General features: G+C 40.1%; 2 protein-coding genes across 4 annotated transcripts in view; one reads left to right on the forward strand and one right to left on the reverse strand.

Annotated features, from left to right (window-relative positions):
• Nucleotides 1–21,922, reverse strand: part of LOC124114586 (phospholipid phosphatase 1-like) — a 24,130-nt gene continuing 2,208 nt past the window's right edge. Inside the window, exons 1-6 of one of the 2 annotated variants that reach the window (XM_046475219.2) lie at nucleotides 17,183–17,440; nucleotides 6,136–6,290; nucleotides 5,139–5,425; nucleotides 3,855–3,912; nucleotides 3,168–3,344; nucleotides 1–2,022 (exon numbers count right to left, since the gene is read on the reverse strand). In XM_046475219.2, the coding sequence (XP_046331175.1) occupies nucleotides 1,879–2,022; nucleotides 3,168–3,344; nucleotides 3,855–3,912; nucleotides 5,139–5,425; nucleotides 6,136–6,290; nucleotides 17,183–17,261 (900 nt within the window). In that variant the 5' untranslated portion in view covers nucleotides 17,262–17,440 and the 3' untranslated portion in view covers nucleotides 1–1,878. Of the gene's footprint in view, nucleotides 2,023–3,167; nucleotides 3,345–3,854; nucleotides 3,913–5,138; nucleotides 5,426–6,135; nucleotides 6,291–17,182; nucleotides 17,441–21,922 lie in introns of those variants that run through there. The other variant, XM_046475229.2, reaches the window with a different exon arrangement.
• Nucleotides 17,746–21,922, forward strand: part of LOC124114578 (uncharacterized transporter slc-17.2-like) — a 22,456-nt gene continuing 18,279 nt past the window's right edge. For both annotated transcript variants that reach the window (XM_048381773.1, XM_048381775.1), the window contains exon 1: nucleotides 17,746–17,869. The gene's annotated coding sequence lies outside the window, so the exon portion shown is untranslated. The remainder of the gene's footprint in view (nucleotides 17,870–21,922) is intronic.

The following is a 21,922-nucleotide window of genomic DNA, read 5'->3' on the forward strand; positions in this document are numbered from 1 at the left end:
TACAGCAAAAACCTTTAATGCGAACCAGTTGTCCTGGCATTTACTGTAAGGAAACGGCTGTACACCAAGCTCCTCCCAGTGACAGCCACTTCCTGGATCTCAACATACGGTAATGGTAGCGAAGGTGTCATACACTGAGATGGAGCTTGGTCTATACACCATAGCCCATTCATGGAGCTCTACGGAACTCATGACCATGTCACTGGCATCGTCCAAGGGCAAGGGAGTTAACTGACTGTAGAAGTCCAGTTTCCACCCTTGCTGAACTAAGCTGGAATTTCTTGTGTCATTTCTAGTGCCTGGGGTGGCTATTACCAGTTATGTACCTTCTATGTCCCTCCCATTGACCAATCAGATTTCACCTCTCATATCTCTTGTAATTTCTTCAAATGAAATGGTGGCACAAGATGAACACAATCTGATCGATAATCAAGATCTATATTGTAATAAAACGGGTCTTACTTCAGAAGCGTATCAAAACACATGAGCACCTTGATTAAAAACATGAAAAGATTTTGAAAACATCTGTTGATGCTAATTTACACATGCTTTGCAAAACCTGCAATCGACCGAAATCTGCATGTCAGTTTACTAAGCAGTCGATTTTGTAACACAATTTTGATTGGACTATGCATTGACTCGTTAGTCCAGCCAAAATATAACTCATAATTCCAGCCTAGTTTGGCAAGGGTGGAAACTGGACTTTTATTGTGAGTTATCTCCCTTGCCTCGGGAAGATGGTTACTGGGAGTCATGTGTTGAAAAGGAGCTTGTCTATGCACATGCAAAGGGACATCACTCCATCCTCATGAAGGCATATCACTCTATGCTCATTTTATCAGAAACCTGGTGACAGTATTTCTGTGTCAACCACATTCCACTGTAATAAATAGATACAGAACAATTTCATTAATACTACACGCAATCAGTCTCCATTAATGAAACAATGACACAATATGACAAATCTACTTCAGGATGGGCTGATGTCTAGGTCATCTTGTCTCTGTATAAGAATGTAGGGCACAAGCACAAGGACTTCTCATTAACAAACACATCATAGTTACTTACTAAGAAACATGAAACAGGAACAATGTTATTGATACCTCTCGGATGTAAACACTTACTGGTACAAAATTAGAGTATGAATCTTTCACTAGGGCAGATCAGTTTCTAGCAAACTGGCCACGAATTCTCAGTGTCTGAGTAAGGAATAAAAAGACAAAACAGCACACTCAGCAAGAAAGGGTTCGATGACATGGTACAAGTCATCATTTTAGCACTTTTTCCTGAGACGTGCACAGCTGTGTACTTTCAAAAACATATCTGGAAAGTATTTTACTAATGATGACAGATATAATAAATCAAAATGTAGGAGTTTGTACGCCGGATTTTCTTTTACAATTTACAGTTCTAAATCGGTTTCTAAAATTTGATACTTTTGTTCGAGTGTCAAAAATATAAATGAAGTGTGGCCGTGCATTAAATTGCTTGCAGTAAAAGTGCACGTTATCTGACATGGGTTGATCTTGCTATTGGTATGAAAATGATGAAAGTAATACACAGAAAATAAACAATGCAGAAAATCAAGTATGCATACAAAAAAGACGAAATGTTCTCTCGAGTAGGATTGTTCATTGAGTGAGCAAATATGGTCAACAAATATAAGAAACGAAGACACATACACATGAATTCAAAGTCTGTATGACACATGCCTGACACACACTTCAAGCCTACAAAAGACTTCTCGAATTAAGAATGATATATTGTAGTTGTCCTACATCAGTGTTTGTAGTCTCACAGTTCTTAGTTCAACCATTTGCGAGGTAACTGTTTACATAGTGAAATTGTCTCCCTTTGTTACAGTGTGGGTTACCTCCCTTACACCACTGTTCGTCGTGAAGTTTGAATATCCTCGTATTGTGCTGGCTCTTTCTTTTCGTATTTTGTCAGAGGAACTGGGCTTTTCTCATCAGACATTCCTTCCTCATAGTTAATCCTTTTCACATCATTGACATAGAGAACCTGTAAGGACACAAGCCGGAAACATTTGAGCAACACATTTGGTTTTGACCCAACTAAAGTATATTCTTCTTTGATGGGCATTTAGAAGTCAGAGTACTAAGTACGGATAAGAATTTATGGATGAACAACTTCTTTATTACGTTTCGGTGTTGGGTCGAACATCTTGCTTGATAATGGTGTTAGAACCTACACCGAAATGTCGCTCTTAATTGTAATAAAGAAGTTATTCATCCATAAATTCTTATCCTTACTTAAAGTATATTCCCAAAGCGGACTTACAGAGAATTTCTTGAATGACAGAATAAACAAAATCATATTGTTTTCGAAGATTGAAAGCTTTGAACTCCTTGAAAACATCAATAGCTCATACACTAAGGCTAAAAAATAAAATAGTCTTGGTACTCAGGCACTGCCCGCATCATTCGTTCTTATTTCCATTTTTATTTTTAAATAATCAAAAAATCCTCAAATATTCCAAGTCCAACGGTGGTCAAATACTGTATTCCAGTATTTTACTCATCAAGGAATACATTTATGTAGGAAGGCCCTTTCCCAGGTTGATTGTATATTGATTACACAACTGTTTATTTGTTAGATACTTGTTTGAACAACCAAAAAAAAAAAAGACACCACCCGCCCATATTTTCCAAAAACATTGCCTGAGAACCAATTCTTTTATCTTTCTAAGCCTAAGGGCATGTTAATGCTTTGATATTGAATTTAGATGAAATGATTTGTACATTTAGGAGACTGTATAGTGTGGTCACGTCTTTAGTAATTTGTTTGTTTGTTGTTTAATGCTGCACTATTCCAGCTGTATAATGGCAGCCTCTACATAATCGGGTCTAGACCAGACAATCCAGTGACCGATATCGTGGGCATTGATCCACCCAATCAGGTAGGTTGACATGCTATATCAAGCAGCCTCTTTAGTCGCTCCATACAAGCATCGGTTGAAAGGGATCAAATCTATCCATTAACCTCCAATAATGTGATTTCAAATTTGCCCTCACTGGTAAATTCTCACAAATTGTTGCACTCTCCAATTTCAAATTGGACCATGATTTTGTGGTCAAATCACTTAAAAGTGTGATCAACGTCATTCAGAAATCACTGTGTTGCCTTTGTGTTTATATTCCCCTTACCGTTAAAGCACTTGTGACTATTCCTAGAACAGCGCCACCTAGAACGTCGCTCCAGTGGTGCTTATAGTCGGATATCCTAGACACACAGACATATACACCGCCTAGAACTGCCCCAAACTGGAGTAGAGCTCGCAGCAGACGACAATTCTTCCTCGGCAGACGAATCTGAGTATACATCTGAAGAGCAGACGATAAAAAGTACATCAAATTAATCCAATGTTAAATGCTACCAGTCTTTCAAGGGGGTGGGGTGGCCGACTGCTAAAAGTGTTCGCCCATTACGTGGAATACCTGGGTTTGATGTTCCAAAGGAAACCAATGCTTGAGTGATTGGTTGAAGTTGATTACAAGCTGCATTTCCCAGTATTTCAGCAACATGTATGTGCAGAACGAACACACACAGACACAGACACAAATACATTTTCTAATTCATGATTCCACCTCTGTGTGAGGCAAAAACCGTAATGGAATATTGCTCAAGGCAACGTAAAAAATCACTCACTCACTCACTCATTAGCTGCCAAAGACTGGTACACAGCCATTGCTGCATCAAGCATTATTTACTAACAAGCTCACATCAGTTAAATCGACACAACACCTTTTCTTTACCATGTTTACAGCAAATGAGTTACAAGAGATGATAACATAATTGAAGTTAGCAATTTATATCAGCTAATGAATACTCACAATAATATACGTCATTGCAAAGGCAATGAATGACGAATGACCGGACGGAAAAGATTTCCTGGAAGTAAATAGTCAAATTATACAGCATTTTTATTATGTTTCTTTTTATTTGTTGCTTAACGCCGCACTCAGCTACATGATGGTACTCCGTAAATAATCACGTCTGGACCACACAATCCAGTGACTGACATTATGACCATCAATCTACACAATTGGGATACAATGACATGCATCAACCAAGTCAACGAGTCTGACCATCCTACCCCATTACTTGCCTCTTTACGACAAATTTGCTAAAGAGCAATTATAACCCGCATCTTCACAGGGGTAATTGTTATGGACAACAGTCGCAAATCTAAAAACAAAATAAACTTTACATCTGATAACATTGCACCATTGACTAAGTAAATGCATTTATACATATAGAAAAGAATGAATTCTCATGGACAGGAGGTGAGGTGAGGTGAGGTGAGGTGAGGTGAGGTGAGGTGAGGTGAGGTGAAATTGGGTTTAACGTCGCGACCAAGATTATTGCACTTATATAGCAACGTGCGTGTACGTGTGTGTGGCTGCTTGTACTAGTCCGGACTGATGACGATTTATAGTGCTAGCTCACTGAGATACCAAGCTGCAGTTTAACATGAATACCCCACTCAGACACAGTATACTGACTCCGAGCCAACCAGTCCTTGTTTTAGCCCTTTAATGCCAAGCACCAGACAGGGTAACAACAAGTATCATCTTTTAACGTCTTTTGGTATGACGCGACCTTCCGCTCTCCAGGCGGACGCTCTACCACTAGACCACGGAGGCGGTCCTCATGTACAGGAACAAAAGGAATAACCAGCTGTCAAACTTCAGATGTCAGTTAAAACAGACGGTAATGCTATAAAACTTTTACCGTATTCGATGTAATAAGCGCCTGGCTCTAATAAGTGCCCATGGCAATATTTGCTAATATATTGGTTAGTGAACAATCCCAATCAGCACCCCTTCCGATTGATCAATGTACACAAGACTTATTTATTTGCCTATAATACGCACTTGTGTGTAATATGCACCCTTAATTATGGGCAATTAAATTCTGGAAAAGTATATCTTTTGTATACAAACATTTCAGGCTGACAGCATAAACCACAAAATTTATCTTTGAACTCTTTTTTCACCAAAATAATATTCTAATAAGAGCCCCCTTTTTCAAATTTTGAGAGCGGCCTGGGCGCTTATTACGTCGAATACGGTATATCATTTTATAACTGGTAAACTGTAAGGGCCTCATCTTACTTGGCATCGATGATGAGCGCGTCATTCGTGCCTTGGCACACGTAGTCGACGATGTATCCGGCGCTGCAGTTGATCTTAGAGAAGTCAGGTTTGCAGATATCAAAGAAGTGTGGTCGCAGCCGACCCACCACCAATTTGACCACTTCCGTTGTCAGATAGCAGACCCCTCCTCCGAAAGATGCAACACCTATCTGGGCGAAGAGCAGCTTCCCGTACATATTGAAAAAGGTCCGCACACAGCTGAGGCCAGTCAACAAGTAGGCGTCTAAGGCCTCGATTGCAAAAATCTGAAACATACAAGTCAGTAAGTGAGTGAGTGAGTTGGGTTTACACCGCTTTCAACAGTAATCAAGTAATATCACAGCGTGTCAGATTAATGTGGGAGGTCTTAGACATTTACCACATTGGTGAAATCCTCAAGAATGGGTATGGTGCTGACAAACCTAGAAACAATTGGGGTGAACCGGGATTCGAACCATAGGTTTCTGGTTTAATACCCAGGATCTTGTACACCTAAGTGACGCAACTCAGTACAGCAAACTGCGGTGCCTTACACGACTTGGTCATCCATGCTCCTATAAGCGAGTGAATACCGCTCAACGATGCCTCAGCGATTTAGCAGTTATTCACTTGAAATAAAAAAGGTGAGGTGAGGTGAAATGGGGTTTAACGTAGCGTCCAAGATTATTGCACAGATTTGTGTGGCAGCTTGTACTAGTCCGGACCGATGCCGATTTAAAGTGCTAGCTCACTGAGATTCCATGCGGCAGTTTAACATGAATACCCCACTCAGACACAGTATACTGACTCCGAGCTGACCAGTCCTTGTTTTAGCCCCGTAATGCCAAGCACCAGACAGGGTAACAACAAGTACCATCTTTTAACGTCTTTTGGTATGACGCGGCCCGGGAATCGAACCCAGGACCTTCCGCTCTCCGGGCGAGCACTCTACAACTAGACCACGGAGGCGGTTTGAAATAAAAAAAACATTACGTACCAGTAACACCATGGGGAGGACACCGATGAGGGCAGCATCCACCATGGAGACCGTGTCGTCATGGTAGGGGTACATGAGAGACTGGTCATCGCAGAAGAACCCCCGCCCAAACGGTGTCACGTCAACCTTGAAGATGGCAATGGCAGCCACAAACACTGAAACATAATGGTGCCAGTTAGTGGTGCATGTACTCATGGTAGGCTTGTGGCCTCTGTATCACACTAATCGTGAGTAGTTGTTTTATTCATCAGTCACCAATATTTCACATAACACACCCGCCCCTGTGTGCTACAGTCGACATCGCATGTGAATCCTACATCAAGGTCATATGATCAGGTGACTATGCTTGTTGTAAAAGGCGACTAACGGGATCAGGTGGTCAGGCTCGCTGACTTGGTTGATACATGTCATTGATCCCAATTGCGTGGATCGATGCTCATGATATCAATCACTGGATTGTCTGGTCCAGACTCGATTATTTACAGACCGCTGTCATATAGCTGGAATATTGCTGAGTGCGGCATTAAACAACAAATCAACCAACCAAACCAAAAGCTTTATTGGATAAGTGGGTATGGTTTTATTGCTTTATGCAATATTCCTGCAATGTCACGGTAGGGGACACTAGACATGGGCTTCTCACATTGTACCCAGGTGGGTAATCGAACCCACGCCTCCAGGGTAACAAGTTAACGCTTTAACCACTAGGCTCCTTCATGGGTAGAGGAGATATAGTTTTTATCGCTCAGGGTTATACATGATGCATAGTTGTGTGTCCAAAGTACTCATAAACATATAGAATGGACAGCAGCAAATAATATATATTGCATCCATTGTACCAAATTCTTCACAAGAAATAGGGATTTCCTGTAATAAAAGTAATTATCGTATTCGACGTAATAAGCACCCCGTTCTAATAAGCGTATGGCGATATTTGCTAATATATTGGCTTATATATATTGGCGATATTTGCAATACGTATCACAAAACGCTTATTCAGGGTATTTCAGGGTAGGTTTATGAATCATCATGCATTGAACTGTTTGAATTTTCTGTATGCCGGTAAAAAAGAAAACATTCAACTTTATGGGTAACACCTTCTGGTATATCATGGTATATTGCATTAAGCAATGTTTCGATGTAGGTTAGGCAATCATAACTTTTTTGTATTTCTTAAGTTTACAGTAAAAAATTTCAAAAAAATATAAATACAATTACTCCTTTTATTATTATCGCCGATCTTCATAATGCATAAAAAGTTCAAACAAAAAAGATTTTGTTTCCTTGTTGAGTAGAAAGCAAAGGGAAGTCACTCTGATATTTTTAGCTGAGATCCTTCTCTAGTACCATCAAAGCTTGTCAATGCAAAGCGCAGTGGTGACAAGTTTAATCGTCGCACATGGTGCCAAAATATAAAAAATGTTCTTGAAAAATGGAGTTGTTTTGCTTTCGTTACTCCAGAATATTTTTCTTTATACCAAACAAAAGTCATGCAAAATAAATCCGAAATGTTTTTTGTTTTGTTTCCTACTTTGCCTACCTCACTTTTGAAATGAGTTTAAAGTCACCCGTAAACCAAGAAATAAAAATATGTTGCCTTAAAGAAAAAAAGCAAATAATCTAATTTTGCAGGTGCATCATCTCGTATTGATACAGAAAAAAATCTATCGTATTGTGGCATGAAAACTGGCGATGCACCGGTGCACCGGTCTATCATGTCAGGCCGACAGGAAATGGCTGATTATCCATATTATCATTACACAGTTATTGTTTGATCGACCGTTATCTGAGGGAATGGTTAGCAGCCTACGCAAAATATTTGATCAGTCTGCATACACGAGTACATGAATATCAAGAATAGTGCCTCGGAAGTGCAGCTCACCTGGAAAGTTGAAAATTGCTGTTAGCATTCATATTCAATTATCTTCTGCATTAACCCTAAGGACTAATAATGAACACTAAAATTCTATGATTTAAATAAAATATTATGTCAGTATAACAGGAAACACAATGTCATTGTTCAGCTTCTTCAGAATGGCAATTTCAGGAGAAGTGATGCATTTTGAGCGATTTTTGAGCTATAAATGCAATTTGAGCGATTACAAGAGCATGGTCAAAACACAAAGGTCATACATAACAAGGTGAAAATTTAACATATTGCAAAAATTGGAACATATCTCCGAGTCTTGCTACCAACTTACCCTGACTTTTAGTCAGGTCAGCTATAACAGATATATATAGGTATATAAGATATATCTACGTTATCAATAATTCTTTTATCATTTCGAGATAGGCCATCATTGGTGACATCAGCCTCTGTGTACTCTAAAGAAACATGACGGTACATTGTACTGGCTATATTTCAGCTATAAGACTGTGAAACAGCTTACTGTGAAAATAGGATATACACTCTTCACCTTTGGTCAAATCCCACAAGCAAATTTATGCAACTGACGTAGCAAAGATTATCATTAGATTCAAACATAGAACTGGATCCTGACAAAACTAAGGGACACGACCCTCTACTAAAATTCTTGTCCAATGCAAGTGTTGTAATACAAGATGTGTCAAAGCAGTAATAGCTGTAATTTAAAGTCAGTATTATGCAATCGAAAAGAAATTCCAATATCTCACATACTATCCATACATAACTCATGCCTATTATATAATAGTCTATACCTCATAGAGATCTACCACGGAGCACTGCCCACAAATTCTCAAAGATTGACTACGGCACAGTGCCTTCACCTTCTCCATGATCTACAATATTAAGTCTCTATACCTTTTCACAGACCTACTACGGCACAACACCTACACCACGTACACCTCATAGACCTACACGTAGACCCTAGACAGCAGCACAGTGTCTGTACTTTAACGAAGACCCAAGACAGCAGCACAGTGTCTATACTTTAACGTAGACACAAGACAGCAGCACAGTGTCTGTACTTTAACGTAGACCCAAGACAGCAGCAGTGTCTGTACTTTAACGAAGACCCAAGACAGCAGCACAGTGTCTGTACTTTAACGAAGACCCAAGACAGCAGCACAGTGTCTGTACTTTAACGTAGACCCAAGACAGCAGCACAGTGTCTGTACTTTAACGTAGACCCAAGACAGCAGCACAGTGTCTGTACTTTAACGTAGACCCAAGACAGCAGCACAGTGTCTGTACTTTAACGTAGACCCAAGACAGCAGCACAGTGTCTGTACTTTAACGTAGACCCAAGACAGCAGCACAGTGTCTGTACTTTAACGTAGACCAAAGACAACAGCACAGTGTCTATACTTTAACGTAGACCCAAGACAGCAGCACAGTGTCTGTACTTTAACTTAGACCCTAGACAGCAGCACAGTGTCTATACTCTAACATAGACCCAAGACAGCAGCACAGTGTCTGTAATTTAACGAAGACCCCAACAGCAGCACAGTGTCTGTACTTTTACTTAGACCCAAGACAGCAGCACAGTGTCTGTACTTTAACGTAGACCCCAGATAGCAGCACAGTGTCTGTACTTTAACGTAGACCCAAGACAGCAGCACAGTGTCTGTACTTTAACGAAGACCCAAGACAGCAGCACAGTGTCTGTACTTTAACGAAGACCCAAGACAGCAGCACAGTGTCTGTACTTTAACGTAGACCCAAGACAGCAGCACAGTGTCTGTACTTTAACATAGACCCCAGATAGCAGCACAGTGTCTATACTTTAACATAGACCCAAGACAGCAGCACAGTGTCTGTACTTTAACGTAGACCCCAGATAGCAGCACAGTGTCTATACTTTAACGTGGACCCCAGATAGCAGCACAGTGTCTGTACTTTAACATAGACCCAAGACAGCAGCACAGTGTCTGTACTTTAACGTAGACCCAAGACAGCAGCACAGTGTATGTACCTTAACGTAGACCCAAGACAGCAGCACAGTGTCTGTACTTTAACATAGACCCCAGATAGCATAGACCCCAGATAGCAGCACAGTGTCTGTACTTTAACGTAGACCCAAGACAGCAGCACAGTGTCTGTACTTTAACATAGACCCAAGACAGCAGCAGTGTCTGTACTTTAATTGACACAGCACAATATGTTTACTTTAAACCAAATCCTACACAGCACAGTGCCTGTACTTCAACACTGCAGTGCTTGATATAACTGATGGACAGTTTTCCCATGGCTAGTAACAATTACAATGAGCATGCTGGCTAGTCAAACTAGTGACAACCGGCCACCATTCTGCAATGTTGTGTACAACAACTTCTTAAGCTGCTCATAAATCAACATGAAATGAAGCAAATGGGAGCCAAAATTTAATCTCAGAGAGCAGGAAAAAACGTTTTAGGGGTGAGTAGTTCTAACATTTTCAGAGCACTGCTAGGTGGCTTCCCGGCATCAGGTTCAGGCACTTCTCACCTCCAGCATTTAGTTGTAGGCCAGTTAGTTTGGAGAAGGGCCAGTAACTTTTAAAAGGAGTAAGCCTGCTGACATTGTACAAGTTTGTTGTTAAATCTGTCTGCCTGAACTTCAGTGCAGACCCAAGTACCTATACCATAAATCAGACCCCAGACAGCAGCCAAGGTGTGAGATCCATACAACCATAGTGAGTTTAAGAGGAAATGACAGGAAACGTGTAACGAGATATGATGTTCATTTACTCCTGCGAACATTCTCAGTCCCCTTACCTATTAACACTACAAGTGCGTTCACAGTCCACTGAACATAGAATCCACAGTTTGAGGTTGGAGATCGAATCTCTCCTCTGGCTGTCCCAAGCATAAGTGGTGACACTTCCATCATTAGGATGTGGTAAACCCTAGGATGGGAATTCCTTTGAAAATGCTCCTCTTCAGAGATCGTGAATGCTGACAACAGTTTACTGGTATATTATGTAACTTGTGTATCAATCTCCTTGTGACGTGACAGCTACACCAATGCACATAGACCACATGCAGTATTGGCTAAAAAAAAGTACTTAAGTCCTTCACTCAGTACTTGGCACAAATGGCAACATCCTTTGTTTTCAGAAGGGGAAGAGGTTGTGTTTTTCAACTTAAGCAGTAAGCTCAGGAGGCAGTAAGACAACAAAGTCTACCAGCATGATGAGGAAAGCACTGTGTCCATGGACTCTGAGGATGGTGTGATGCAAGGTGAAGAACTTGACCCTTCCCTCTTGCCATTACAAGCAGAAAAAGTACTGAATCATGCTAATGCAGAGCATGGTGATTAAGATAACACTATTGTGATACATATTTCGTCACCACTGAACACTGATACTGTCCTACTGATAACACTACATGCAGATTGACCAGCACTCTTCCAAAGGCAACGGTCAGTTGATTATTGCACTGGATTACATGACAATACTTATTGTTTGAGCGGGTTACAACATTCATCAAGGGTGGATCCAGCATTCTTGAAGCGGGGGGGAGGGGGGAATCCATAATATCATAAATCCTCTCTCAAGGGGGGGGGGGGGGGGGGGGGATAGACATGTGGAGGATATTTCCAATTTGACACATCAAATGTCCCATGCAATTACCTACTTTGACTTGTACAATATGTTCCTGGGGTCTTTTTCAGCATAATTTGAACCACTCACAGCTTATGTCACAAACCTACTTTTACCCGTATATGTTCACAAAACACGTGCAGTACCAATGAAAGCTTCTGGGTTCGAATCAGGTGGAAAACAACATTGTAAACTATACACATTAGCCAGCTTCACTGAGTGCGCAATAATATGTATGTAAATATGTCAACTGGTTGAACAAGACACAGCCTTCTTGCTGAGGTCAATTTATAGTGACATCCTTAAAAAAGGACTCTGATAAATGTCTGAGAGACATGTTACATTCCCTTTTCAGGAGAGAAAAGGGGTATTTCAACCATGTACAAAACAAATTATTTCCCAAATTTAATTCATTGATCCTGATGTCCATCATAGATTATCCAATGTATCATCTCTCCATTACCTTAGGATAAATTATCTGGTCCTATATGCTATCATAGCTTCATTAAGAACAACTAAAAAAAGCCATCCAATGAGATCGCGCGCATGAGGGAGAGACATGCTGTTCCAATGTGAGAGACATCCTGTGCCAATGTGAGAGACATCCTGTGCCAATGTGAGAGACATCCTGTGCCAATGTTAGTGATTCAAGATGGAGCTGGTCAGGTCACTTCCAAAATCAAAGTTTGATGGCAAATGGGTATCAATCAGTGTTCAAAATACCTGCCTGCCCGACCGCCCGAGACGGGTTGATTTCAACTCGGGCTGCCAGATTTTCAAATCCCCCTGCCCGACGGTCGGGTTATATTTCATATGTGAAAATATTCTAAATATTTCCCGATGATAAGCATTAATTCACATGTAAAGATGAATGATAAAATGTAACCAAAAAGAAACCCTGTTAGCTTTTAGACAACCTAAATTTTAGCGATGCGCTTATGCTACAAGCAATCAGTTTTCATATTTTGAGACAAGCTATTTGATTGTATTATCCCTGACACGACGACCAATCAGTGACCTTGTTTCTGTTGCTAGTGATATTGCAAATGGCGGTGCCCATTACCCACATTGCTCGACAGCATGAGTCTTTTAAAGTTTCTTGGTTTACCTGAAGTCAGTGATGACAAGAAAAAAGACACAGGCTGAAAGAAACAAGATCTATGATAGCACGAAGCGAAAGAAAGATCGTTTCTTCTTGGAAAACTAAATATGAGTCAGACTTCAGTGACCTCGTTGAAGGAAGTGACAATCACAATGACACTGACAGTGATATGGACATTGATTGAAAGTCATGAGGCCCTATTTAGGAATAAGGATATTTACATGATGTATCCTAGGATATTAAATACAAATCTGACCTAAAAAGTGTTTGCTATTTCTTTTCTTGCATTACTTCATGTTCAATGAATTCGATTTAAAGTTTTAATTAAATTATCCTGAGAAACATATGATTATAGTGGGCAGGCAGGTTTTGGTCAGGGCTGACAAGTATTTCAGCTAGCCAGTCCTGTGGTCTGGCTGAAATTTTTGGGAGTTTCATACCCTGTATTAATGCGGTCTATATACAAATAAAATGAAGGTAATATACTGATATAGTGGATGAATCTCCCCTGGTGTTTGTTCTTTCAACCAAATCCTGTAAGTCGCCTCTTATGCCAAGCATGAGTTGCTGAACGCCTATTCTAACCTGGATCGTCACGGGGTGTGGGGGGGGGCTATAGTGGTCTGATGTTAGTATTAAATTACCATAGACTTAAAGCCCTTGTGTAGACATGGTAGACGTGATTAACAGGGTTCTAGCTGTTAACTGAATATTGTCTTACGCTGCTGTCAACAATACTCAAGCCAAAACCACAGAGGTTTCCATAAACGATTCAAACCCATGGTTGACTGTAAGATCAACACCTCACGCTGTCTTGGTTGGATGACACACAATGAGCCAGGTCACACCTCTTGACCATCCTATCACAATGGGTTCTATTCCAACCTGGAGATGCCACACTCAACAGTTAATATACCAACACATTGCCATAACAGACACAAGTGAGTGAATAAGGTTTAATGCCACTTTTAGAGATATTCCATCAATCTTACAAAGAAGGACACCAGACATTAGTAGGGGTCAAATGATATAGCAAGGTCACGATACGATACGTATCACGATAAGATATATATCGCGATACGCATATTTACATTAAATCACATGGAAACTTTCGGACAATAAATATTTCAGAGCAGGTTCAAAAGGAAAAGCTAGCTGTAAACATGTTCATAAGGGCTATTTTTAGTAGCGAACCCAAAACGCTAATTACAACACAATTTGCTATATATGACTGACAAAATCTCCAGAAATCATTAAACGAGTACATAGTAAGTTATTTATTTCAGCAAGTGTATCATCTTGTATCGATACAGAGAAAAACATATGTATCATTTCACCCCTAGAAATTAGTTCCACACAGTGTACCCTTGTTGGCAATCGAACCCAGACATGCCTATGCTTTAACTACTAGGCTACCGAACCGCCTCTCAAAATAGACAGGACATTATTCAGTAATGGAAGTGGTTCATTGTTTTACGCTGCACTTAACAATATTTCTGATATATGAGTGAGGCATGTAAATAATCCATTCTGAACCAGATAATCCAGTGCTTGATATTGTGAGTTGGTGGAATATCAAAGCTATCAACAATGTCACCGAGGCTGACTGACCCAATCCTGACAGACCCACTCCTGACCGAACCAGCATGGATTCATGGCGTCCTATTCTAACCACTGGTGGGGTTATTCTGACTCAAAAGGTTTCTTCCGTTTTTTTCGGGAGGCCATATTCTTGCTTGGAACACCATGTTAGTTTTGTTTGTTGTTTAATGCCGCAACAATCATCCACTTATACGACGGTTAATCATTGAGTGTGGACAAGACAATCCTGTGATTGACATGAGCATCAATCTATGCAGTTGTGATATGATGACATGCATCAGCCAAGTCACCGAGTCTGACCACCCGATCCTGTTAGTCGCCAAGGATGGGATGCTGAAGATCAGTTCTAACCGGCTTCTCTGCGGGTATCACACCACGTGGTTGACTTACGTCACCATTAAACTTAACACCCTGGACATCTTAACTAGATTTACCGTAGATAACCTATAACATACTACACCCACCCAGTTATCAGTATCAGAGAATTTGTTGATATGTATTATCTAGTGCAGAATATCAGTCCCAAAGTAGAAGGACCTACTTGAGGGCATCTGACCTATGCGACCTTTGAACTCCAAACAGTCAACAGTTTATAAGTTTGTTAAGATCCTGGTCAGAATAGGTCTTCAGGAACCCATACTTGCCATAAGAGGCAAGTATGCTTGTCATAAGAGGCGACTAACAGGATTTGGTTGATGCATGTCATCATAACCCAATTGCGTACATCGATGCTCATGATGTTAATCACTGGATTGCGTGGTCCTAGTTCTCTACCTGTGCTGTGCCAACCGTAAAGTATATGTCGCTTTTTTTATAATTTAAGGGCATATTCACATTGATCAACAAAATTAAATACAGTTTTGTCTTGGAAATAATAAGGAAATGTAGGTATCTTTGAGGGTAGCATCTATAATGGTGACAAAGTTTTGAAAAGCCAATTGCTTGGTATTGCGCGATTTTTGTTTACACTATTTTGATTTACAACACAAACTAAATATTTCACCCTGAGCATTGCATTTTATATCCTGTGTATGCTACAGTCAATGTGTAAAATGATTTAAAGTTTCACATAAGCAATTAATTAAACATCTAAATATTCCATTATTTTCAAATTTACTGAAAAATCTGTCCATTTATTTTATCATGATAACGAATTCCAAACATACTGATGTCTAACTACATCACCCAGTGACTGAAAATGATAGGAATAAAAGAAAATCAAAGTGCATTTCTATATTTTTGGGCTTCCAATCCTAGCACTATTGGTCTATTGTGATGTTTTTAATCCGTTTGAACTCCTTAAAAATTATTAGTCAATCTGATCAATAAATGAACAGATTTTTCAGTCAATTGCTAAAATGACTGAAATATTTAGACATGAATAAATTTCCCATAGACGTAATAAGCGCCCCGCTCTAATAAGCGCCCACGGCGATATTTGCTAATATACTGGCTAGTGAACAATTCCAATTATCACCCCTTCTGATTGATAAATGTACACAAGGCTATTTATAGGCTATTGTTATATGCACCCTTAATTATGGGCAATTAATTTCTGGAAAAATATATCTGTCGTTTATAAACATTTCAGCATAAACCACGAAATTTACGCTCTCTGAACTCAAAAATATATATTCTAATAAGAGCCCCCTATTTCTAATTTTGAGAGCGCCCTGGGCGCTTATTATGTCCGATACAGTCACATTTTACACATTGACTGTAACCATGGTAACATATACATGCCTACAAACAAAAAGGGTTGTGAAAACAACAAGTTAGTGTTGTCTGTCTCATATCGTAGAACTTCCCAACGATAACACAGAGAACAAGAATGATTCTGTTCAATGCTACAGCAAAGGAATGAAAACAAAATGCAAATATCGTAATTACAACTGACCAAAATCACCTGCACATTATAAATAACATACATTTCACCCCACTTCAGACATGGATTTATAAGCCAATGTTAGATTGAATAACTACCACAGACATAAATAATGCCAAACGGGAACCATGGCAATCAATGTACAGAAATGCATATAGATAGTGCCTCGAAGTTTATTCACAGTGTCCTTACAGATGGTAGTCCTGTCTCTTGTCATGCTCAGTTCTGTGAGCGAGGCAAATGGCAGCTTATGAGCCCTAACCGGGTAGACGCCAGAGATTAGTGCTAAAGCTGGGACAGGTAACTCGGGTACTCGGGTCGGTTGGGTAATGAGTTTGACCCGGGTACCCACAGGACTACTCGACCCATGGTTAGTCACGTGATAGATTGTTTAACGACAAACATTATCTATAACTCCATGGTTACACAACAAGTCACTAATGTAAACATTTCTTTCTGACTATGCACCCATTCCTTCTGACATTTATATGTTTGTGTAAAGATAAAGCTGAACTATAGATTTGGTTGGTTGATTTGTTGTTTAACGCCGCACTCAGCAATATTACAGCTATACAGCAGTCTGTAAATAATCGAGTCTGGGCCAGGCAATCCAGTGATTAATATCATGAGCATCGATCCAGGCAATTGGGATCGATGACATGCATCAGCCAAAGTCAGCGAGCCTGATCACCCAATCCCATTAGTCGCCTTTTACGACAAGCAGTCGCCTTTTACGGCAAGCATGGGTTGCTGAAGTCCTATTATACTGTGGATCTTCACAGGTCTAGAGAGAGACCTTCAGCAGGTTGGGTAGGGTCAGCAGAGACCATATACCAATATATCGGTATATGGTCTCTGGATTGGGTATATGAGGGGTCGTGCACGGGTAGTAAATTTTGACTTGTCCCAGGCCGGAGTAGTGCCCCTTAAATGATTGATTTATACAAATCTTACTTGCTCCAATGGTGACGAGGTCGGTGGGAAGGCCATAGCTTTGTCGAAAATGGTTATACAGCGAAATGAATATATCCATTGTTTTTCAGTATAGCCCAGGGCCATCACCTGGCCATCACACACGGGGCATCCACACAGCACAAGCAGTATCTGATAGCAAAGTCCAATCTCTTCACAGCCCTGCGGCCTTCCACTGATGAAGAGGAAGCGGGCCAAGCAATGTGTGTCACCTACTAACTGTGTCACTTATCTGCAACCCACGCTGAACACTGCTAAGTATGTATTGGAAAACACGTGCATTCCTTTGGCTCCGATAACGGATATCGAGCTATTCTTTAATTGTCTGTCAACACACATGCGTAATCTCATAGGTTCATAAGTAGCGGTGTTATTTCCGGTGAATGTTGTCCGATGAGGCAATCAAATATTGCCGCAAACATTCAAACTCCATACACGGCATGGACAATAGTGCGGTGTGCGGATACCAAAACAAAATGTCTTTTAGGCCTAACAGTTTTAACAACTTGATCTCATCTGGTGCACACTTGATACTCTTTTTTTTCGTCGACTTGGTTCAATGATTCGGCTGTACAAACGGGTCGATCGCTCGATGTCACGTGTTGCAGGTCTGTCGGCGACTTATCTTTATCACGGCCATGGCATGGATAACAACACCTCTCATGTCAGGTAAGAAGTGCAGAGTTATCTTCTCAAGCGTGACCCAGTCTACGACCACGCCCTCGGAAAAGGTCGGGGCAGCGCTCCAGTCCGAGCCACAACTGCGAGGAGGATGTATGATCCGATTGTTGATGTAACGAATTAGTCACTCGATCGATTCAAACGGTCGTCACATGTACCCCGACCTATGTACCGGAACAAATCACCCTCCACTTCAGTCCGGAAATAATCCCCAAACGCTGAATACCGCAGTTGTGTGACCTCGGGAGTTCAATGCTCACATTCATATACTGCACAAAATGAAGGAAACGACGCACCTCGTAATAAGTCAATGTCCAATACTAGTTGTATTTGGGAATTACAGGTCCGAGTTGTTGGTAAAATCCTACACGTCATTATCGCATGCATGCTGTAAAGTGTCCACAAGGCAGAGCTGTAGTTGTTTTCGGTGCGATTTCTCTGTCAAATTAGGAAGAAACTAATGCCGCAGGTACGCTGGGGTTGCCACGCCCGAGGGCGAGTTGCTTCGCCTACCGTCAATACGACACTGACACAAAGCCAGCCTGGCGTGATCGGCACGGAACATGTGCTGCACTATTTAAAGACCATGCTTACATATACCCGACTGTCGATTCAGACATTATGCCTATCGTTTGCGAGAACGATCGTTATCGGAATCAATATTTCGATATTATTAAGCGTTTTGTTAGCGGTATCGGATGTCGTTATTTGGAAATACCCTGATGGTTACTGTTTAATAAAAAAAGGAAAAAAAGGATCCTTTCAGTGAAGCATTTTCGGATTTCGGATTGTGGTGGATAATACGATTACAAGTCCCTGGTTGTCATCCATGTATCATGGTATAACCTTACACGTGTGTATTTGTCGTTATTCACTTGATGCTCAGTTAATGAATGTATCACAGGTACAAACAGTGGTAGCACCACCCAGATTACCCGAAAAAAATCACCATTTGGCATTTCTTGTGTATTGGGTAATTATTCAATTATAAATCCAGGGGTGAAATCTATGATGTGAAATATGCACGTGGCAGCTCAGCAAGAGAGGAATGATCAGTTGAGTTACAAGAAACATCCACCAAAAGATCAACCGAAAATACGTTGATTGATTAATCAGTGTTAACAGTGTATTTGTCAAAAGTAAGTGTTTAAGTGTTTACATGTGTATGATTACTAAAGCAGACGGAATACACCCATATCTGGGCCGATCTGAAGACAACATATTTCAAAGATTAACCGATAATACGTTGATTGATTGCTCATTGCTATAACTCAGTTGATTTTTTTAAGGACCGTGGATATAATGAAAATAGTTGTCATAGTGCTATCTCTCCCCGTGAAGATCCGGGGTATAATAGGTCTTCAGCAACCGGCCATGCTTATCCTAAAAGGCAACTATGCATGCTTGTCGTAAAAGGCGACTAATGGAATCGGGTGGTCAGGCTCGCTTGACTTGGTTGATGCATGTCATCGTATCCCAATTGCGTGGATCGATGCTCATGATGTCAATCACTGAATTATCTGGTCCAGACTCGATTATTTACAGACTGCCGTCATATAGCTGGAATATTGCAGAGTGCGGCGTTAAACAACAAATAAACAAACGTTGTGCTATCTCAGCTGACCAATGAGATTTGACACCTAAGTGAAACACAGAAACGAACACGAGTTATAACACCCAGAGACGCTATTATATATATTAAATTATTCGTTTGTCACAGGTTTCCTTGAACAGCTGCAGGTGTGTGTGGTATTGTTCCTTTTTGTTGATATTGACGGATACATTGCTTGAACGGATACATTGCCTAATATTACTTTGGTCGGTTGTAATTACGATATAGGTAGTTTGTTTTCGTTCATTTGCTGTTGCATTGAACATAATCATTCTTGTTCTTCTACGTTTTCGCTGTGAAGTTCTTCGTCGTTGTTTTCACAAGCCTTTTGGTTTGTAGGTGTGTATATGTTACAGTATCTGCGTAAAATGTCATTCACTTAGGCAATTTATAAATAATGTCTGAATATTTCAGTCATTTTACAAATTGACTGATTAAAAATTATTAAGACCTTCAAAAAGGCTTAAACATACCACAATAGACTAATTATGCTAGGATTAGCATACAATAATAATATTATTGATCGTTTTTTCAGTCAATTGGTAAAATAAGTGAATATTAAGGCGTTTTATAATTAAGTAATTTTACACATTGACTGTAACATATACACACGATAAATATGGGCAATATTTAGTGTGTAACAAGTTAAAATAGTGTAAACGAAAATGGCGCAATACCAAGCAAGTGACTCTCAAAATTAACTTACAGTTGGCGTAGCACAGGTAGAGAACTAGTCGAAATTTCTGACATATCATCCGTGTATCCACGGGGAAAGAAAATAACAGTCCCGATGATTTGTCAGAGATCAGTGCCCCTTTAAGTTGGAAAGGCGACCCAATGAGATAGGAGTGAACCTGTTGAAAATCTAGACTTGCTACATTTAGCTCTATAGCATTAGTAAGGGCTTGGGGGACAGGAAAAGGATATGGTTCAGGAACTGTAAAACAGACAAAATGTTAACGAACATACCTCTACAAACACTTCAGCTAGAGCCGTCATATGGCTAGAATATTGCCGAGTGCGGCGTTGAATAACAAACAACAAAATTTCAGCAATATCTACTGTACTATGATAACATGTAAATAATGTATCAAATAATCGTAAACAAACAAACCCAACAACAAAAATAACTTTGAAACATTCCTCTTATGTTATAAATTATGTTTTTGTGCATTTGGAAAAAAACCTCAATATTTATTTTATATAATAATCAAAAGAAGGTAAAGAACACCGGAGTTTGTCATATGACGAGTCAATTTGTCATGCGATACAGATCATTTGAAAGAATCGAGTGTTCTTTAACATTTTTTGAGTAGCATATATCATTATAAAATTCATATTGGAAACGGGACTGCGTCCAGTCTGCACCTTTCATCGCATCTGCCGGAATTAATGTACCGTATATCACCGTCTATAAAGCGACCCCGCCTATAAGGCGACCTCCTTGTAAAAGCCTTCAAAATCGAGCAGTTTTTGCAGGAAGCTCGGTGATATCACATTCATACACATCAATGAATTTTTCATCCCAGTTATTCGCCACAGATACAGGTGATACAGCTGTTGTAAGTTATTGGAGAGATAATAGATCCATATAGCAATGCAGTACGCTTATTTACGACCCAGTGAACTTATATAGGGCAGTAGGGTAGGGTCAACGCCTTCGCTCGTCACGCGGAAGGCCCGGGTTCGATTCCCCACATGGGTACAATGTGTGAAGCCCACTTCTGGTGTCCCAAGCCGTGATATTGCTGGAATATAGTTAAAAGCACGGCGCAAAACCATACTCACTCATCTGGTTTGGGTAGCCTAGCGGTTAATGCATTCTCCCGGGTTTCATTCCCCACAAGGGTACAATGTGTGAAGCTCATTTCTTGAATATTAAATGGCAGCCCCCTCCCCCCCCCCCCCCCCCCCCACACACACACACTTTTGAATTATGATAAAATGATTAAGCAAATACATCCAAGAAGAATAGAAGCGTATTCATTCTTGAGCAGCCATACAAATATAACATCGCAGCGACAAGTTTACTATATATCCTTCATAATGTCAACAATGTGTCATTTTCACGACATACGGTTTATAAACGCTCATTACCAGTAGTTATAGTTTTAAAACCAGTTGGTAGTGACAGATACTGAAATTTACCAAGTCATTGCTCGGGAATTGGAGGATTAAAATCGGATTTCAAAATGAACAAGGAATTTCAGTATTTTACTCTGTCATTGATCGCCATAGCAACCAGCTGTATGCAGTATGCAAACAATGTGGGCTGTTATCCGACTGAAACACGAAGAATTTGTCTCAGACTATTCAGGTGAAGGTTCATAAAATGTTTTAAAACGTCATTTTGAGAAGAAATTTCAAATTGAAAATATCCTTATTTTAAGTGATATCAATACAAAATGTATATATACGTTTGTGATATT

The sequence above is a fragment of the Haliotis rufescens genome, unplaced genomic scaffold (assembly GCF_023055435.1).
Source record: "Haliotis rufescens isolate VD_foot unplaced genomic scaffold, xgHalRufe1.0.p SCAF_4, whole genome shotgun sequence".
Lineage (NCBI taxonomy): Eukaryota > Metazoa > Mollusca > Gastropoda > Lepetellida > Haliotidae > Haliotis > Haliotis rufescens.